The 21660-nt window shown below is 45.1% G+C and overlaps 1 protein-coding gene across 7 annotated transcripts in view; it reads left to right on the plus strand.

Moving 5' to 3' along the window:
• RHBDL3 (rhomboid like 3) overlaps nucleotides 1-21660 on the plus strand; it is a 62267-nt gene that overhangs the window by 30099 nt on the left and 10508 nt on the right. For 4 of the 7 annotated variants that reach the window (XM_038157377.1, XM_038157378.1, XM_038157379.1 and 1 more), the window contains 4 exons: nucleotides 6975-7133; nucleotides 15005-15229; nucleotides 15903-16051; nucleotides 20331-20443. In XM_038157377.1, coding sequence (XP_038013305.1) covers nucleotides 6975-7133; nucleotides 15005-15229; nucleotides 15903-16051; nucleotides 20331-20443 — 646 coding nt within the window. Of the gene's footprint in view, nucleotides 1-1764; nucleotides 3220-6974; nucleotides 7134-10007; nucleotides 10356-15004; nucleotides 15230-15902; nucleotides 16052-20330; nucleotides 20444-21660 lie in introns of those variants that run through there. The other 3 variants (XM_038157381.1, XM_038157384.1, XM_038157383.1) reach the window with 3 other exon arrangements.

Here is a 21660-nt window from a genome sequence, read left to right on the forward strand (position 1 = left end):
TTCCAGTAGCCTTAATGCACTGCCATAAATAATAAAACAGGAAGAAGCACAGCTGGAGAAGGCTCAGTCTATAAACATGTCTCTTTGCATTAGGCCTTGTGGCGTAATGGAGGGCATCTCCTGCCACCCATACTGTCTCGTTAATCATGTAATTATCTCCCTCACTTTCAGTGCTGCATCTCCTTCCCTGTCAGTGATGCTGGTAATGGAGCTTTTATTTACCCTGGCTTCTTTCTGGGGAGCGGCTCTGGTTTCAAAGCCAGAACAGTGGTGTATTTTGAATAATTTAGTTCTGGGTGGCTTGAACACTGCCTGTAATTCCCCAGCTGAGACTAGAGACTTGTTTCTGGCAGTATTCTGCCAGGAGGCTGATTTGGAGAGAGGCAGAGGGATCGCTCAGAGTGGTGGGATGTCGAGGTGGCCAAAGACTGAAAACCCACTCAGTGGGTCCTGTGAGCACCTCTCAGCTCTGTCCTCTCTAAGTGTCTTAGCAAGGACTTGCAGCAAGAAACTCACAGGCAGAGGATGGATAAGGAAGAGAGTTGTGTTAAAAATGAGCATGGAGACAGAAACATGAATTTGGGTACATGGCTGAGCATGATAGGCTTCCCCTGCAGGCTGTGGGTCAGAAATTACTGCAGTCTCCAAGTGTAGGATTTGCTTGGCCTATGGTGGTTATGGACCAGGTTATGTAGACCTCTGTAGAGTCAAGAAGTTCAGTGTGGTGTCCAGCTGTTACTGGCTTTGGAAAGTCTGATGGTTTCTGCACCTGAAACCTCCCCAGAAGGCCATGTCTGTTGACAGTGCCCCTGTGCTGCTTGGTGGGACAATTGCCAAGCGTCGTGGCTTGGCAATTGCCCTTTGCCATTGCAGCCATCATCCAGCCACACTCTGAGTTCTGCACAGCCCTCACTGTGCTGGATCACATGAACACAGGTGTGGTGCCTGTGCGCTGTAGATGGGGAGGTCACAACACCACACAAGTCTGTGGGCTCACTCCAGCAATCTTGACAAAACCAAAAATCAAATCTGGCTCCAAGCCCTCTTTCCAGTCTGCGTCAGAACTGAGTAGTGGCACACTCCTGAATCTTTAGATTCTCTCATTCTCTCATTCTTGAATCTGTGCTTCCACTGTCTGTTTAGATGAAGTGCTTCTGCAGAAGGTAACAACAGATGGTAGTAATGTAGGTCCCTTCCTTGTCTTTATGCCTAAGACAGTAGGAGAAATAAATGAGAACAGAAATGCCTCTATAGATTGGCCAGCTAGCTCATGAACCTGGTCTTTCAGGCTATTGTGCTTTTCAGGGAAAATAGAACCTTAAACCAGCTCCCTTTATCTCCACTTTGTCCTGTACTGCATGCAGAGACACCCAAATCCAGGTGACAGGCCCTCTTCTCTGGAATGCCTCCTGGCCTAGGTGAGAGCTGAGCTGGGCAGCTCTGTGCTGTCACTGCATCTTTCCTGAGGAGCAGGGGTGTCTGGGAGCACTGCTTGGTGAGGGACTATCCTCTGTGTTTAAAAGCAATCTGGCTTTTGAGAGCTGGGTGGTGTTTCCAGCCCTCGGGTTCACCTCAGGTCAAAGCAATCTAACATGCCCTAAAAGTACTGCTGGACGGCCCTTAATCACTTTATATTGTCTGGGCAGTAGTGGGTAAATTCATTATTTACAGGGGAGGCGAGTGTGCGTCACTGGAGCCAGCACTAATGTTTTACCATGTGTGCTCAGGCAACTGAGATAAGGTGACTAAATGGTGGGAAGCTGGATTTCAGGGTGGAGGGATATGCATTTACCTCTGACTGGCCTTCCTCTCTGTTGGATCAGGATTTCTCACATGCACTTCTCTCCTTTGAAAGAGAGAGAAAGATCGTTAAGCATCCCTAGATTGCAGAGACGGTGCCACCTGACATCTGAGTTCCATCCAGCAAAGCTCAGAGTGGTTTCTGAAATCCTTGAAGATGAAAAGATGTTGCATGCAATTTCCATTTTCCGGTGGAAAAGGGCCTACATGTAGATAAGAAACAGGCCAACTATTGAGAGCTCCTTTCTGGTGGGAAATGAATCAGGAGTTGTCATTTCTATATAATAGGGAGGAGAAGCTGAAGCTCAGGACAACTTCTTTGCAGAATCTCCTAGTCTGGAGCAGAGCTGGGGTCAGTGCCAGGAGGCCTGACACTGCCAGGCCAGTCTCTCCCAAAAGTGAAGACACCACTGGACCTTAGAATGACTCAGATTTTAAGGAACTGGTCCAACTCAAGGCCAATTTCCAAATTAGATGGAGTTGCTTGGAATTAGATGGAGTTGCTTGGAGCCTTGCCCACTGGAAAGAAAACTGTGGTTTTGGTGATGTTGAGACAAAGCCCTTAAATGAGGAAACTATGGGTGGTAGCGAAGTCTGTTCCTGCAATCCTAAAGCCAGCCAAGGATCCTGCTGTTGAGCCCAGTTCAGCTGTTGACTCTCCAGCTGCCCCAGTGCCCCTGAGGGCTGTTTGCCATGGGGAGAGGAGCAGCTGGCTGCACTCTGAAATGCCTGAGTTTTCCCAAGATACTCATTGTCTGTCTGCAGCACCAGCCTCCACCCTACTTGCTCACTCAACCGTGGCTGATGTGTCTTTAATTAAAGAAGAGGAGCAATTTGAGATTTCATTTTCTTTCCTCAATTGAATTTCCTATTTTCATCACATTTTGTGAGGTCCCCTCACCTTACTTTTGTCTTGTAGTTTTGCTGGGGGACCTTTAGTTTGTGGTGTGTCTCCTCTAATATAAGGAAGAAACAGGAGAAAAACAGATTGTTTTGGGCCAGGGAATTAAGATCCTGGGTCAGATGGCTGCTACGGTCATTAACATATTTACATTTTTGCTTAAGAGCCTCGTTGAGGATCAAGGGAGTTAAGGGCGATTGTCATTGAAATGCGGATGAAACCTTGCATGAAATTGCCGTTAGTGTCCCATTGTCTGGGGGCACGAGGGGGGGGCAAACGGCTTCCTCATCCCTGCTCACTAGCCTGCCCGGGATCGGGGACTGGCAGAAGGAGCTGCGCTGAGGAAGGGCTCCGTGGTGCCTGTGCTGCGGGAGCTTTGCTCCCCGTGGGGCTGGAGCCGGGCTCAGCACGGCCCTGCTGCCTGTCCTCGGGTGAGGCCCTGATGCTCGGCTGGGCTTGTGGGACAATTGGCCCCGAAGGAGATCGTCATGGATAAATGCATGAAGCAGCTAGCAAAGGTCAGTTGCCTCTTTTATAATTGATGGAGCTGAGTGTTTTGAGTCTGCTGTCACATGTTTTTGCACTGGTGCAGCATCACCTGGACTGCTGTGTGTAGTTTTGAGCATCATATTATGAAAAAGACATGAAGCTGTTAGAGAGTGTCCAAAGGCACGAGGATGATGCAGGGTCTTGAGGGGAAGCCGTGTGAGGAGTGGTTGAGGTCACTTGGTTTGTTTCGCCTGGAGAAGAGGAGACTGAGGAGTGACCTCAGTCTTCAACATCCTCATGAGGGGCAGGTTCTGATCTTTTTGCTCTTATGACCAGTGACAGGAGTCAAGGAAACAGCTAGAGCTGAGTTAGGGAGAGGTCTAGGTTGAATATCTAAGGGTGGTTATGCACTGGAACAGGCTCCCCAGGGCTGTGGTTGCAGCACCGAACCTGTCTGAGTTCAAGAAGCGTTTGGACAACACTCCCGGGCACACAATGGGATTCTTGGGCTGTCCTGTATAGGGCCAGGAGCTGGATGGAGCATGGAGGACTCGATCATCCTAATGGGTTCATTCTAACTCAGCACATTCTGTAATTCTATGATTTGCCATGGGTAGGGACACCGAATATGCAGGACCTGCTCAACCCCCTGATTTTTGTGGATAGCTGTGATATCAGAAACAGTATTTGAAGCAGTTTGAAGTATTGGTGTGGATTTTGAGTGGTGACAGATGAAATTTTATATACTTTTTATAGAGAAATGTTGTACAATTAAATTTTTTTTTAAACATAAATAAGAGGACTTCCTTACAGCTGGGGTTGACAGTAAAACATTCTGCTCCAGGTTGTGGAACCTGTGCTCTGGCCCTGCTCTGAGGTATTTGAGTTCAGATGTCAGTTGTTCATGTTCATCTCTTACTCTCACATTGTTCAGATCCACTGGTTTACTTCAAACTTGTTTCTAATTATTATCATTAACATGGTGCCAAAAAATAATTATATATAATGACATGGAAGAGGAGAAGAGACTCGATAGCCAAATTGCACTACAGAAAACACCAGCTACCTTCTGCCGCTGCTTTGATTTTTGTGGAGCAAGCAGGAAGACTTCGGTGAGCTGAAGGAGGAATGCTGATGCCTATTGGTGGGAGAAAGAAGCAGATTCACTTGCAGCCACCAGACAGCTACGGCTTCAGCTGTGCCTTTGGAAGCCAGCAGCCAGTAACAGCAACATCCTGAGTGACAGGATGTATCAGCTCCAGCACTAGTGAGCTTGAAGTCATTAGTGTGTCCTTGTGGGCTGGGTTGAAGTTTTGAAGCCATTGTATAATTTCTGCTCTTGGTTACAAAATGCTTCTTTTTGGAAGGCTTGAAAGCAGAACAAAATCTGGGAAAAGTGGTTTGTGATCTCAGCAGCTCTTTTGTTCTCTGGAGGCCTGTGTGCTTCAGCTCTGTATCTCATCTGCCCTTTGAAGGAATAGCCATGCTCCCTGGGGCTGCAGCCCTTGGTCTTCCTACAAAGTCAGTGACCACACAGCATGGGGAGAGTCCCACACTTTGGGTGCTGACCCTGGCCCTCAAAGTAGAGAGGTACTTAAGCCTTCAAGGAGCAAATGGTTTTATCCTAGACAAGCTAGGTTCTGACATTTTAAATATCAAGATAGAGGTGAAGTGGTGCAGTTAAGTAAGATGTTGATTAGGTCAAATGTTTTTGAGAAACAGGGGTGAACAGAGCAGTATCTATGGGGTTGCAGGTCTTAGATCCATTCACTGAATGACTCATCTCACAGCTCCTACAAATTCCCCTTGAGAAAGGTCATCCCAGGTATTGTGTATTGTGCTAATAATACTTTATTTCCTGGGTATGTGTGTCTGGGATTGGGCACCACAAACAGGCTGGCCTGAGAGTCACAGCAAGAGCCAAAACTCATGAGAGCTGAGCCTGAGTGCAAAAGCCCTGACTTTTGGGGTTGGTTTTAGAGTTTGATCTGTTAACTCAAAGCATCAGAGTGGGCTGGAGTATGGGAGCTAAACATCTCCAGGGATTAATATTAAGCCTTTGTTTAACAGTAAACAGCTGATGAAATCCACCTTTGGCTCTGGGTGCCATCTGTCAGGGAGGTACATCCAGGCCACCTCACAAGGGCAGGACAACCTTTGGCAGAGAACAGGAGAGAATGCCCAGCCCTGACTGTCCACAGGTCACTTGGTTTATTTTGTTTTGTGTAATCCCCAGCAGCTTCTTCACAGAGGGGCTGCTGCTTTGACCAAAGGTAGATAGTCCTACTCTAGCAAGGAGCTGTGACCTCCCCTCCTCAGGTTAGATAGCTCCTCCTCAGCCAAGCAGCTGGGGAAAGCAGAGCAGCGGGACAAAGGTGTTCAGGCCAGAAGGACATGGAGCCAGATCCTCACACATGGGCACTACAGCCTCTAAACAAGCAGCCCATGCCTGGGGCTGCTCTGTTTTATAGCTGTTCTGCTCACTGCAGAGCTGTGCCAGCCCTGCTGCTGGCAGGCTGCATCCTCTGCCACATCCTCCTTCCTACCCCCTCCCTTGCCAAGGCACTTCACTCCACTGTGTCTGATCGAAGGCCCAGCGCCTGTTCAACTTTCGTTCTTCATTAGGAAGGAGTGAGGATTGATACGACCTTGCCAAGGCCTATTATGTCCCGAACGTTTCCATGAAAAGACTCCCTCCTGACCACCCTGCCCCCTGACAGCCATTCAATCCAGCCAACAAGCTTGATATCATTATCTACAAAAGGAGGCCAGCGAGCACCAGGGTCCTCACAGCCAAGTTTGGGAAATCAAAGGCAAAATCTCCCAGCAACAGAGAACTGGTAGAGATCAGACTGCGCCAGGGCTGTGCAGACTGGTCTGGCAGCTTGCAGCCGCTAGTGTTCCAAGCACATCAGAAAGGTGCTCAGCGTGGTGCCAGCACTGGCTTTGTCAGGGCTGAGGCTGTGCCCTGTGAGCTGGCAGCCCCTCATAGAGTGCCCTAGAGGCCACTGGAGCAATCATTAGTTTGGACAGCCTTATAAAGGTGTCTCTTTTCATCAGTGGCATTTCTAGATTAGCCACTTAGGCTCAGGGAGAACAGTGATTTTTTGGTCAGAATGGGATTCACTCCAGGTCTCACCTGGGACTTTCCTTCTAATGACTCTGTTTTACATTCTCAAAATGGCATGTGGCTGCTTTGTCACTTTTAGTTTGACATGGTGTTCATCTGCTTTGCTTCCTGTCCAAAGATTTTCTTTCCCAACTGTCTTAAAATAGCTCTTCAGCAATGAAAGCACTTACCATAGTGAAGGCATCTGTAGAGATGATCTGGAAAGGTGACTGTCAGAAACACTGAGCATGGAAGGGGCTTGAGGAGGGGTAGCATATTCCTGTGGTGCAATTGTGTTAGGAAATAAGGAGTAAAACTGTTTTCAGTGCATTTTATCTCACAAACTGCATCTCTAGTTTGCTTGATGTTCCAGATAGAAAGAGACATAAAAAATAGACAAGAGAAATGATGATGCAGAGGGCAGGAAGGTAAAGGGAGCTGATGTAGCTGAAGCTTGGGTGGAGATGGAATGGTGGTATGTATGATGGTGCCAGGACTCACCCCTCTCTGCAGCAGGGTGCTTTCTAGTCCCTGAGTGATTGCAGGGCAGTGTCACCAAAGCCTAGAGCAGCCCCTGAGTCCCTGTGGGTCTGCAGTGGGTGATGAATGCATAGGAGGACAGAGTTGTGTGTAACATGGGGTTTTTAATTGTGGCACTCTCCCCTCCTATCCCAGTTTGATCCTGACAACACTGGCTACATCAGCACGGAGAAGTTCCGCTCCCTTCTCCAGAGGCATGGCTCGGAGCTGGACCCCCACAAGCTGGAGGTCCTGCTAGCCCTGGCAGACAGCAACTCTGAGGGGAGGATCTGCTACCAGGACTTCGTCAACCTGGTGAGTGCTCTGGCTGGCAGGGCCTGCCAGTCCTTGGCTCTGCTTAAAACATGGGCTGTTGAGGGACAGTGTCTCTTTCCCTCCCTTTATTAACATCAGTGTTTGCTGCATCATATTCTGCATGGACTTGCTTCAGCAAGAGTCAAATTGCTTCTGATTTTTCCAGGGAAACAAATTTGCATGAGAAGGAACTGTGGGAACTGTAGTAATATTGTGAAGCAATGGCTGCTGCTACTTCAGAAGTTTTTGCTCTCAGTATCAGTTGCTAGCTGCTGTAATGTTTGCAAGAAGAGGTCTGTCAGTCTGGATGTCTCCTGTTTTATCTAGAGATTTCACCACTTCCAGACAAAAATATATAGATAACGTTGTGTTGACATGCTAGGTGGAGTCATATTGAAATGCTGTAGGCATTAACAGCACCAGGGATAAAGTGTTTCTAGGTCATGTTCATTTTATCCCAGGTGAGGTGTTTTGGAGTGCATGAGTCATGATCTGGATGCCTCTCTATCTCTCCTAATGAGTCAATTAGTGAAAGGATTGCTCTGTTTCTTGTCAAGGCAGTTTGTAGAGTCAACATAATTGTAGACCTGTGTTGTCAGGTGCCCAGGATGGCTTAGAAATGTTGTTTGCAAGATATCTTGGACAGTGGCCATTCAGAGGATTTGCCTTGTTCTTACTCTGTCACTGAACACCTGAATCTCAGATTTAGTGCAATATTAATATAAGCCTGGGCGACAAAGTCAAAGAGGAATGGAAGTTGGTGACATCTCTGAGGTTTCTGTGGAAAGCTGGATGCGTCCTTGTTGCTGAGTACAGTAATTTGTATCTCTGTGTGTCCTGCAGACAATGTGGGGATTTGATCCCTTTATTTGTCATGGTCACTCATGCACATTTTCTTGGTTTAGAAAGAGTCTTGCTTATGTCCTGTTTTCACATTAATCAGAAAAGTATGACAACATGGCCCAGCTGTCAAGGACCCAGGTCATGACCTCCATCAGGCTGTGGGCAGTGTCAAGGTGAAGTTACTTTGTTGGAATGACATAAACCTGCTGTATCTAACCAGGCAGTCTTGTAAGCCCCTTGCCCGTGTCTCGGTACGCAGTAGAATAAATGCAGCAACTCTTAAACAGATTACACAGCGTGAGGTTTTCCTCAGCTCCAGCATAACAAACAGTGTGGTCCTCAGTGCTCAGCAGAGTATTTATAGTAACAGCTGCTTGTTCCACAGTTGGGGATATTCAAAGTACTGTGCAAGCGTTCACTAATTGGGCTGCACAACACTTAGGTAGCAGGAAGAGGCATCATTGAATTTCTTTTACAGGAATGATGGCCTTGGGCCAGCCAACACATTGGCAACAGGCTCAGGAATAGAACTGGGCTTTTTTCTCTCTGCTCGCTCCACAGGGCTCAGGAGCAGCACGCACTAATGAGAGGTAGGTGGGAGCTGGCATGCTTGGACATTCTCCTCCTTTGGGAATAGGAGGCTGTGCCAGCTCACACCCAGGTGATGTGATTTCTGCAAAACAGCAAATTTCCTTCACTACTATTGAATGACTCCTATAAAGAAGCCATTGATTTTCCTGTCACCAGCCCCTCTATCCTTGTCTTCATTTTTTGCATTTTCTAATCAATAGGCAATGCAAATGCCAAAACATTATAAACTACTTACAAATGACATCTCTCTTCTCACTTCTCCTCTAGTTTCTATTGATTTCCAACATCAAAACTTTTTTTAGGACTCCTTCAGTTTTCCCTCCCTTCTGAACTTTCTTTTGAACTTCCTGATGGAAAGAAGCAGCACAGTTGATGCAGAATCATTGTGAAATTAGGGATTTCCTTCACCTCCTAGCTGTCAGTCCTCAGTGTGCTGGTGTTTAAGTGTGTGTTTGTGCTTGATGATCATTAGCCCTCTCTGCTTTACACTCAGGTTAATTTGTCTGTTTCAGTAGCTTAGCAAGAACTGACCTGCTGCCAAAAATGATGGTGCTGGGTGTGGGGATGGAAAGGCTGACCTTTTACTAAACCAGAGGCTTTACAAGCAAGGCTTTCTGTATGTATGGTTTTCCTTTTCTCTAGCATCATTATGAGCACCAAAAACTCCACCTGCGCTCTCAGGCACTGTGATCCCCAGCTAAAGGACTGCTATTGAGCAAAGTTGTCTTATCCTCTGATGTCCAGAATGTTTTGTGAACTTCTAGATACATCAAAAATGTAATTACAGGACTTCTCACCCTAATAGCCATATTCATACATATGCCTGCTCCCAGCAAAGCAACTTAAATTTATGAAATTGCAAGTTTTAAAATATGAGACTAGACCCCAGAAAGCGCTCAGGAAATAAATTGAGAAATGAATAAATTCAAGGAAGATGAAAACTCCTGGTGTGATCTGCAAACAGAAAAGGCTCAAAAAGATCAGATAGGCAACCCATTGGAAATTACTTCTCCTCCGTGTGTATGAAATTCAGCTTGTATAGTTGTAAAACACAATGCTGCAATGATATCCATTTCTGTTTCTGCACTGTGGTTTGTAGTAACGGCAGAAAACAGTTTCAGATGGGATTTCTTGTGCTGTGTCTGAGACAGTGCAGAGTAACAAAAGTGTTTCCTGTACAAGTGGAGACATCTTGTGCATCTCTGCTCTCTGGTTGCTTTGCAGCATTGTGAAAAGAGATGCACAGAGAAAATTCTGGCTATGAACAGCATGGACCACAGGAGGAGATAGTGAACGAAGGTGTTTAACTAACTTTGCTACTTTTAGAGAAGAGACAAGCCAGGAGTTAATTATACTTGAGATATTATTTGCTGGGATTCTTGCTGAACAGCAGTTGCTGTTGGCAGTCCTGGATTACTTCATGTAATATCCTGTGAGCTGTAATAGAGCTTGCAGTAAGTAGTAAGCTCTAAGACAGAGTTCATGTGACTTGGGAAAAACAAAACACTGCTGCTTCCAACAGAAATGTTTAGCTGTGGCTTTGTAGTAACTTGAAGTTGATGTAACATCTCAGTAATGAGCAAAATATATTAACTAATTAAATGCACATCCTTTATTTTCCAGATCAAGAATCACTACCTGCTTTGCTTTCCCTGGCCTTGCTGGCTTCTAGGGACAGGCTAATGCTACCTCATTTTTAGTGTGAACAACACACATTTTTGAAGCTCTGTGTAACAACGTTATTTGAACTGCAATGTTAGTCTTGTCCTGCAAGCAATGTTCTTTCAGGTAACCTTGCAATTTGAAAGCGTTTCACCTTTTCTATTGGAAGTGCTGGAAGGCCTAAGCCTGGCATATTTAATAGGAATCAGGCAAAACCTTGAGCAAGGATAATTTATTTTGTCTCTCCTGCCTCTTTCTTTGAATCCCTTGAGTAAACCACTGCTTGATCAAACCAGATCAGAATGTTGGTATTTGGTATTCAGGTTTTTTTCTTTTTGATACTATTTGGGAAAGTGCTACCAGGTTGGCTCAGAGGATGTGAACATCTGTGACAGATGAACTTAAAGCTGAGATAAGCATTTTGGGAAAAGCTGTCTCTACCCACATTAGCATTTTGTAGAAGTGTGGGCAGAGGGAAGGAAATAAATGTGAATCTTGAAAGCAAAATTGATTGGAGAGGTTGCATTTGTAAGTAAAGTGGGTTATAAAACTGGAGCTGGCAGAGGCTTTTAAAAAGCTTGTACTAACTTCTGATTTAATGTTCTGTGTCTTGGAGGATCAGAGCTGGAGAACTGAATGCATTGCCTGTCACAGAGCTGCATGTGTTTAAAAATAGCTCGAGACCAGTCTCAAAGATGCCAATATGTAATCGGCAGAAATCCATGTTTTTCAAAACCTTCTGAGTGAGGCTCAAGAAAACCATAAAAAGGGTACTGTGCCCCACACAAGCCCTGAAACTGGAGATAGGGGAAATACTACATGACTTGGCTATTGATTATCTGAGGTAGCCACAGTACTACAGATATCCAAAGAACTCAGAGAAATTGGTCTGCCAGTGGGGATGGACAACTTCCTTTGCAAGTTGCAGATTATCCCAGAGTAATTTTGGAATGCCACGTGTGCTAAACAAAAGCAGGGCTTTGTACTTCATCGAAGTTTGTCACTGTTCTACTCTTGACATCCTAAATGTTGACGTTTTCAGTATTGAAGACAGGTTCAGATCTAAGTAGGAAAAAATTTTCCATTTGCACAGAGGTATCAAACCCAGCCCTTGAGCAGAGCTCTAGCACTAAGCCTTAGAGCACTCTAAGTGCTCTAAGCTCTAGCACTTAGAGCACTAAGCACTAAGCTCTAGGCTAGCTCTAGCCACTAGCCTTGGTTTGTTTTGGTAGGATGATACCAAAAGGCAGAGGTGACAGCACCTGGGTACCAGTCAGCTCAGCCTCGCTCTTCTGCAAGGGAAATTTCTTTCTCTCTGCAGAATACCATTTTGCAGGCAGGAAGGACTAAGGGAATGTGTTGTTCCCCACTGCTGTCTTCTCTCTCCACATACTGTTTGCTGTACCCATCTGCTTGCAGCTTTAATATCATGCTCATTAAAGAAGTCCTAGATCAATTGCATGAAGAGGAGTGGGGTGGGCTGCCCTGGGCTCCTGGAGCCATGATAATGTGCAGGCCAACAATGGGCCTAGTGTTCTTTCAGCTGATGATTAAATACTTGGCTCATAAATACCAATATTATGTAATTCCAAAATCCAGTCAGCAAATTGTGACCATATGCAAGACTCTGTTTGAGAAGATTTGAGTCTTCCAAAGTCAATCTGAGGAACAAAATAGACTTCTCATCAAGAATTGGTGAGAGCAGCAACACTGACTTAATCCTCTGTCTCTCCTCATGCCCATCTCCTCCTAGCTAGATCCAAAGGCCTCTGGGGTCATGTGAGTAGGGCCAGGACTGCTGTGTTTGCTTGAGCCCTGGCAGTCAGCCATGCTGTCTCTTTGGAGATCATCTCCTTCGTGCTATGGGCAATGCATGCAGGTGGGGACCAGCAGGATGCCTCCTTCCCGAGAGGCCTGATTTTAACAAGGGCTCAGTACATCCACTCATCCACATCTTGAGGGATTGTGGGGGCTTTTCAGCGTGTCTGGCACACTCCTGATGCTTTGTCCCTGCCTCATCGGGGTGCAAAACCACGCCAAGACTGCAGCATGTAGAGGGAACCTGGACCTTCCCTCCATATCCATTGCTCTAAAGAGGGTCTGGAAAAGGCTTTCATGTCCCTTCTATGTTAGCTTCTGTGTGGGGTGTGAAAGGTCCTGTGATTTATTTTCCTCTCTGGAAGGAGGAAGGCAGAGCTTTCTGCTGAACAGTAGTCCAGTTTCTCACTTCCTCATAAGAGCCAGTGGAGGCTTTGGTCATCTACAGTGATCCTGCAATATTTTGCTCTTAAATCTAACAAGATGTTTCCCTGTTTTGTTTTTAGTATTTTGAGGAACATCTTCAGAAACGTCATGGTGATGAATTTGCGGTGCCGTGGCTGTTTTCTGGGCTCCATGGGCAGCACAAGCATTATTGCAGAGAGGACATGGGACTGATGGGGCTGTGCTGAGTTCAGGTGACTGAACTGAGCCAGTCTCTTGCAACAGACGAGTTCAGGGGGCCTCCCTTAGGATCTTCTGCTCAACAGATGCAGAGAAATCTTTGTTATGATCCTAACCATGGACATCAGCAGCCTATGGAGTTTTCTGTCCATCTCCCTTGGCAATCTCTGCACTGATGAGGGGATTGTCTGCTGAGGGTGGCCAGCACTTCTTGATGCTGAACTGAAATGATGATTTTCCTTAACTCTGGAAATTATTATCTTTTCCACTGAAGTGCTGCAGCAGGGAAAAGCACTGACTGTTTTGTGGTAGGCAGGAAATCCCATTTATCACTGTAATTGGAATAAGCAGATCAGCAGCTCCAGTCAACTGTCTGGTATCTTCAGGCAATTTTATCATTTCAGTCTGAATTTATTCTTGCCTATAAGAGGGGCAAAGCCAGAGAGAAAAGAATGAACTTCGTGAGGGAGCACATGCAGAACATCTCTGAAAGGCTGTTCTGAACTAACCTGGAATGAAGCTTTCTTCTGTGGGCACAGAGAGGTCATTAGGTGGCTAAAAGTATCTTTGAAACAGATGTACATCTCTTACCTAGCAAAAGGCATCTCACACATGCTAAGGAAAGCACCTGTTGGATATTTCTCTATGAAAATATTATCTTTCAGTATGAGCAGGCTTTCCTCATGCAACAGAGGGCCACAACAATTTTTTCCCCCTCATCTTCCCTAGTTTTAGATACAGGCCTTTGGATGATAGACATGAGAAGACTGAGAGAGAGACTTTGTGGACATTTTTTTTCTTCTTTGTTTTTCTGCTTTTTTTACAAGTGTTTTGTGAATCAGTGAAGGAAAGAGAGAGCAAAGGAGAAATACCGCAATGGAGAGAGTTGTTAGGGTAAAACATCTTCTCACTGAGAGAACTCAAAGAGAACAACAACAAATTTTTCCTCGGTTTAGAAAATATAGAAGAACATCAATTGACAGTCAATGCTCCTCTGTGTTGGGGGGACAGGCTACAAATGAAGGCTAAGGAGGGACGGGCAGAGCGGGTTGCAGTGCCATCACCTCAGATGGCCCCTTGCCTTCCCCCAGTGATTAACAGGAGGTGCTCCCTGCAGTGATTACTGTATTTAAGCAGCTTGGTCCAGCTTGGAGCAATTCCCTGACTGCCTGGGCACTGAGAGCACAAGCTCTGGGCTTTGCTGGCTTTGGGATATCAGCTGAAACCAGCATGATCCAAGACAACTGCTGTTGAGTGTCTTCTCTTCTCTTGCTTGGTTCTGGGAGGCTGGATGTGCTGGTGGTTTGAGAGCAGTTAGCAGTTCTCTCAGAAGAAGGACCAGGCTGTCGTGTTTGCTTTGCTGCCTGTTACAGTGGAAGGTCCCCCTGCAGCAGCCTGTGTACACAGTGAGGCTTTGGATCTCCCTGTCAAAGATTCAGCCATACAGACAGTGGCTCTAATGCAGCAGGTTTGTTTGACATCAGGGCTAATTAACAATTATACAAATCTTGGAGCAAGCTCTTTCAGACCTTGTTTGTTCCCCCACCCCCAGAAGACTAAGCATAAGATTCCATCTGCCTAATTTGCAAATGCAATTGCTTTAATTATGCATCCAAACTGGTAAAGTGTGTGCTCAAAAAGATAGCTAAATCTATGCATGTAAGGTGATAATGCATATACAAATTAGCTGTAAGCCAGTGCCATCTCAGAGCCTGCCCTCTCTGAGGATAACTTATAAAAGAAGCCTTGTAAAGACTTGCAAGCTTACAGGAGCTAAGACAGCCTGTACATCCGATTAATTTGTTGTTTGTTGCTGTTGCTCAGGCAGTTTTGTTTTACACAAAGAGATAATTTTCTTTGCCCAGAGCTAACTCCTGCCACAAGGGTTAGATGTGCTGTGAAAGTGCCTGCTGCTACATTTGAGAAATTTCCTGCCCCAAGACAGCAGGGAAGTTTGATAGATCAGGAGGAGCAGAGGGAAGGAGGACACAGGAATATGGATTGTGATAACTGATGGTGAAGATGATGCATGGAAGGCTGGAGAATAGGCCATAGAGCTCAGCCAGGTGCATCAGCAGCCTCCACTCTGCCTTGCCAGATTTCTGCTCTGACCTCATTTATTGACATCATAATGGTAGACTGTGGTATTCGTTTTCCTTGAACCCCAAGTAGGTCATCCTGTCATTGTTCCAAGACCTGGTTCCTAAAGCTCAGCCTGGTGGTGGCTTTCCTGCCTGCCTGGATCTGGTGCTGCCAAACTGGCACTATTCTCTGTGATGCCTGTGCCAGGCCTTGCTTTGTACTCATGGTTTCTTCTGTTCCCTTTTACCCAGATGAGCAACAAAAGGTCGAACAGTTTCCGCCAAGCCATCCTGCAGGGGAACAGGAGGCTGTGCAGCAAGGCCCTGCTGGAGGAGACGGGGCTGAGCCTCTCGCAGAGGCTGATCCGGCACGTGGCGTACGAGACCCTGCCGCGGGAGATCGACCGCAAGTGGTACTATGACAGCTACACCTGCTGCCCCCCGCCCTGGTTCATGATCACCATCACTATTGTAGAGGCAAGTACGCTCCCTGGGAACCTCCCCACACTGCCAAAACCTCTGCTGGGACACAAGAAGGGTTGGAGAGGGACTCATTCAGACCTGGACAAGGACAGATGGGAAGCCGGTGGCCATTTTGGTTGCCTGTTGGAGTGTGTTTAAGTGGAGACTGTGATCCTGTCACTGGAACAGTTTGTATATAGGATGACACAGTTTGGGAAATGAGAGCAAAACTGAGGAGTGAAAACAGGACAGTTCTAGAGAAATGGATAAGTCAATGGAATTAGAAATTTCTGTACAGCTACCTCTGTTCTGTGAGTGGAGAGAAAAAGGAGGGGAGAGAACCTCTGGGTTAAACATTCTGACCTGCTCATGTGTTGCCCAAATGAGATCTTTGCACATTTGCTGAGTAATGTGCTCAAGTAAGTACAGAGTAGGATATGACACTGATAGTAGGGTGCTGACTGGGAGCAGGTTCCTCTGACTCAGGGGCTGGTGTGTTACAGGACACCACAAATACAGTTATATCAATGTGTGGCAGGTTCCTCAAAATAGGGAATTTTCATGCTGTATAAAACTGTCAAATGGGAAAAAGTTTTTCATATATTATTTTTTCTCCATTTTTTAGCTAAAAGGTACGTTTTGGTCAGAAAAGGCATTTGCTAACCAATGAATCTCTGTGCTCTTCTAGGTTGCCTTTTTTCTTTACAATGGAGTGGTCTTAGACAGATTTGTGCTGCAAGTCAGCCACCCCTTGTACCTGAAGAATGCATTACTGTACCATCCCCAGCTTCGGGCCCAGGCTTGGAGGTACCTAACCTACATATTCATGCATGCAGGGTGAGTACTTACAAACAGTTCAGGTTCGCCAGAGAGATAAACGAAGTGACAGAATCAGCTCAGAATTAAATTTTAAAAACTCAATTATAAATTGTGTGTAAAAATCTGAAGACATTGTGGACTGTTGGGCAATGAGGTGCAAACCTTCACAGCTCTCTGAAGGGACAAGGCAACAAAAGGAACTTAACAGATGCTGCTCTTCTCCCTAGCAGTGTTGGGACCACACTTTCTTCTTACTGTGCACTTCCTAAAACCAGGTCAAAGCCCAGTGTTCCACTAAAGGAGCTGTGCAGGTGGTAGAACAAGTCTGCAAAGATGCTGGACTGGTATTTAAAAATACAGGGTATTGGAAAAGTCAGTTAAATTTCCTGTGTCTGGGACATGTCATCACTCAGTAATGTTGGTGCCTTCTGTAGGGACTGAGCTGACCCCCTAGAAGGCTGTGTCAAGCCTGAACTCCCATTTTGTACACACTGAGCAAACACCAGTGTTCCTGAAGAGTTGACAGTCTCGGGTGACCAGATGGACACAGGATGGTGTCCATGCAAAATGAAGGTGCACAGTAAAATGAATCCTCCTTCATCCCATGGGAGGTATGTAGCAGGCTTGGGAAGAATATACAAGGTGTGGGGATTCTAACTCTGTTCTTCTCAGCTGTGCTAGTCCTCACAAAATTTAAATATACTTAATTGTGTAATGTTTGTGATGCCATGGTGATGAGTAAGTGTCACTGGAAAGTTCATCCCTGTACAAAACATTCTACCCCCTCTGAGCAGTTTCTCAGATCATTATCTTCACACATTCCTGGCAGATAACTGCAATTTTCTTTAATTCTGTCATTGAAAAATGACAGCAACAAGCCTTTCAGCAGTAGTGTAGAGTTTGAAACTGCATAAGGACCCTTTGTTCTTAAATAGAAAGCCTATATTTCCATCAGTCAATGTTCTTCTATGAAAGGCCAGAAAGATCAAGTTGATCTTTGCCTTTTTTCCACATCCCTGATGGAAGACATGCTGATGTCTCTTCCCTGCCATGGAATAACTTCCTTGGTGTGTAATTGCCCTGGAGCACAAGATCTGCCCCAGATCCCTGGATAAAAACAGACCCCACCCAAAGGAAGACTAGGGAAAAGTTTTTAGAAGAAACTTCTGAATGTGGCAGCCTCTGTCCTCTGCATGCTGAATCCCTCCAAAGAGCCCATATTACATAGATTTCATCCTGCAAGTGGGGACTACTGGGCTTCGACATGAGGCTGGTTACATGAAATGAGAAGTGGAAATTTCCATCACTGAAAATATGGGGAAAACTGGGCTTGTAAAAAAAAGAAACACTTGGTTATAACTAATGTTAGTTAATTTGTATTTGGGCTTTCTTTTGATGGTGGTGGTGTTTTACCATATCACTTCTATAACTACAGATTGCTCTAGGATACATTGGAGGAGAAACAGCTGTACAAGGACAATTTTCCAGCTTTAAATGCCTTTCTGTGGCATGCTTTCCTAACCTGTGCCAGGTCACCCTTGTAGAAGGCATCTCCCTAGCATTCTTCACACTCTCTGGCCACAAAATCCCTCAGGTTTATTTCACCTCTGGCTGACTCTGAGTAGAACAATGGAAGGTGGTGAGCAGGGGACTCGTCATGATGGATTCCAAGTCCTTTAGCTACATAGCCTTTAAAGCAATGGAGACTCGCACTGGAACAATAAACCTTGTGATTTATCTGCAGTATCTGGAGTTAAGCTAAATGTTCCTTTATTTCTAACTTCTCTGTATTAAGCTCCTTTCTTGTGAGGAAAACAGATAAATCTTGGAAAGGTAATATTGGTTTTTAGTGGACACTCATAATTCTCCTCTCATTCTCAAATGAGAGGATAACACAATGCCATGGGTCTATTGTTACCCTGCTTCCAGCTGAGACTTTCAAATGGTAATGTGGACTGCTCCTTAATTTAGTGCACTCGGTCTTTTTTTGAGGAGCAAGTGGCAGCTGGAAGGTGTTTGAGAAGGCAGCAGTTGCTAAGGCTTGGCTGGCTGTGCCTCTAGAAAGATTCCAAAAATGTACAGGCTGTGTGTTGGTTCTGATGGAGGGAGCTTTGTCAAGGGCTGAAAAGGCAAAGTTGTAAATTCTGCCCTTCTGTTTTCATGGAAAGCAGACGTTGATATCTGAAGCCCACACATTTGTATCAATGCCATAACTAATGACTTGCAGTTCCATTTGTTTGGTCCCAGGGAAGGAGAAAGTCCTTAATAAATCAACGAAATTGTCATTTCAAGAATGACACATTCAGCACTGGCAAAGGGTAATTATATTTTATGGGTACTTATTGATTCTGGTGCCTTCAAAGCTCTTAGCATGATGGGGAAGAGAAGTGAATGGGATTGCTCCTGGGAAGTCTTTTAAGAACAGCTGTGAATCAGAGCAGTCACTTCAGAGTCCAGGATAAACTTTGCTGAGCTCTTACAAAAGCTTCCTTTGAAAAATAAGACCCAGTGCTTTGTGTGGAAATGTCAGGTGCCACCTCATGATGTTGACTGTGTGCCAGCCAAAGCTTCTTCCCTCCCCTCTGTGAAAGGGCACTTGGATGTTTGGACTCATCTCAGTGATCTCAGTTTGACCTTTGCTGGTTGTTCCTCATTTAATTCCCTGCGTTCTGTGAGCATGTGGGATCAGAGTGAGTGCTGACCATACCCAGTGGCTTCAAAGGGCTTGAGGAAGGTAATGAAAGAACCCAGTTACATGCAGCAGTTTCCCATGATGAGAAATTGCAGTGTTGAGTGTATTGTGCAGGAGGGAAATTCTTCTTTGGAGAGAAATTCAATGGAAACAAACTTATTAAGATATCAGGAGAGGATTGTTTTCTGCAGTATCATTTCTAGCACTTTTTTGCAATCCAACTTTAAATTCTCATTTATGAAACTGTTTTGTCATTACTGAATCTCACCATCAGTGTTTTTCTCTGCTGTATATGGGAAATTGCTATGGTAACATGAAAAAGATCAAAACAGTGGAAATGCATATAATGTAAACCAAAGTTTGCTAGTGCCTGCCTGTGAGCAACCCTTTTCTTGTATAAAATAGGAGGATATATATTTTCAAGGCATTAAGGTACTTTGCTCTCTTTTCCCAAAAGATGCCGCCCTTCTGTGTTAAGGCTACCACTGTCATCTAGATCCATCTGTTTTGTAAGCAGGTTCTCTTCATACAAAAAGCAGTGGGATGACACCATTCAGTGAGGTCACAGTCCTGGAGCCCAGGGCAAATCTCAGACACTAGCACAGTGTTGAGGATCCTGTTCAGGGCCTGGTGCTGGTGTTACCTCACTGGAAGGCCCTGTGGATGAATGTCTGTATAGAGCTTTCAAAAGTGGCAGGTCAGGTTTGTTAAGTAGTATTGATTAAAGCAACAGAGAACTTGCGTTGAAGCTATTGATTCAGCTCAGAGGAGATCTGCCACACTGTAGTCTCTACCCAATATACACATCTGAGCTGTCACACTCTGCATCCAGGCTGCAAGTGGTCCTGCACTGTGTGGTAGTGGGGCTTTCTGCAAGAGTTCCCTCAGCCCGGCTTTTTCCTGTGTGTTCAACAGGAGTTTTGGAGTTTTGCCATTGACTGTTATGGGAACAAGGGTGGGTGAAGAGAGAGCATCAGTGAGTATGCCTGGGCACCTGAGCAGAGATCAAAATGCCCTCTGCTTCCCACTCTGACCATTGAAGTAGGCACAGCAGAAAAGGGTGAGGGTCAGACACCCATGCTGTAAAAGCAGCATTACGGCACCAGGAAATGGCAGGTCTCCTAGAACTTCTACATTCACCTCGTTCTTAACAACCACTCCCCATCATGGCAGTGTGATGTGTGCAGGGAAAAGTGGAATCATTAGGAGGGGAGAAGAGAGGAGCAGGTCAAATTTCTGGCTTCTGTTCCAGGCTCTGCTGCCATCTTGCTGACTTTTTTTTTTTTTTTTTTTTTTTTGACAAGTCATCTAACTTTTTCAAGCAAAGAAAAAGGAAAAAAATGTCTGTCAAAGAACCAAACATTGTATGAGGTCTTTAGCTGAAAGGATCTGTGTGGATACAGAAAAGATAAAAGCAGCAAGGAGGGAAGAAACATTGCAACTCTGGGTCTGATTTTTTCTGGAATCACTGTTTTTCCCAGTGTTAGTCTACTTATGTAAATCAGGTGCTATTTGATTTTCTTTCCAAGATATCTGTGTCTCATTGGTAGAGAAGGGAGATGAAGAGTTGGAAAAGAGGACAACTGTTGTTTTTCCTTGCTGCAGGATAGAACACCTTGGGCTCAATGTTGTCCTCCAGCTCTTGGTTGGGGTTCCTCTGGAAATGGTGCACGGAGCTGCGAGGATCAGTTTTGTATACGTTGCAGGAGTTGTGGCAGGTAGGTGACACCTCTGCATGCCTCAGGTGGAGAAGCAGTGAAAATGGTGTGGGCTGGCTTTTGAGTTGGAGAAATGCTTTGTGATATTTGGGATTAGGAAAGGAACATTCACGGATCTTCTGTGCATTGAAATCCTTTGAAGGGCTGGACATAGAAAATATGGTACAACTTGACTTCTGTTTCTTTGTAGCCATAGACTCTGTGTTTAGGAGACCTACTAAAAATGCACCAACTGCCTGTTATTTTAAAATAGCCTTGCTTTAGGTGATCTTCCTGAATCTGGAGTCATGCTAGTCCTGTGGTGGTTCTTCCTCCATTTGTCCTGTCTGTCACCTTTCTACAGCCCAAGTAAGCAAGAAGTATTTGGTTGTAGATTGTGAGCAGTGCACAGAAATCTGGAAAATTAATTTCATCATTAAGCCATGGGGTCTGATTGATTTTTAGTCTGTGCTGAATTGCTTTTATTTATGTTTGGAATTTCCAGCAGTTTGGAGGTGATGGAAGCTGACAATAGATCAACATCTAGTTAAAACAGAAGGAGGGTGTGAAAACATCCAAGAGCTTTACAGTGGAACTCAGACAGCGATTGACTGCCTTTGTTCAAGATTTATAGTGTTTGTTTGGTTTTTTCACATAATTACTTTTTTCCATAATAAGCAGATAAACCCTTTGTAGAATGGGCTGCCTTGGTACTAATAAATCCTGCATTCCAGGAGACAGTCTGTGGAAAGAATAATTGGACTAGGACACAGGACGAGGCATGGTACAAACATCAACGGTATTTAATGCAGAGAAAGGAGTTAGCAGAGCAGCTCCACTGTCCCCTGACTATTATTTTAACAAACACTAACAAAAGTGGTACCCAATTTGCAACTTCCCAGATCTAGCTTTTCTACACAGATATACCTACCAAACCCCAGGGCTTCACTGATATCTGAGCCATTTATGAAACATCCTTTATTCTTTGTCACATGCCAAGAGAGAGGAAAATGGGTATATTCATGCTGAGGCAATATAAAGATAACTCAGCTGCTAAATAATCAGGAATAGACAAAATGTAGTAAAATGTAAAATGTAGTTAGGCCACAACTTTTATGGTTCTTTCTCATTTGTCTGGCTTTACTAAGAAGACACATTAAGAATGGAAATTGAGGCGCTCAGTGCAGTATCTGAGGACTTAACTGCAAGTTCTTATTACTCCTTCCTTTATTTCTCAT

This window comes from Motacilla alba, chromosome 18, assembly GCF_015832195.1.
Source record: "Motacilla alba alba isolate MOTALB_02 chromosome 18, Motacilla_alba_V1.0_pri, whole genome shotgun sequence".
Taxonomy (NCBI): Eukaryota; Metazoa; Chordata; class Aves; order Passeriformes; family Motacillidae; genus Motacilla; species Motacilla alba.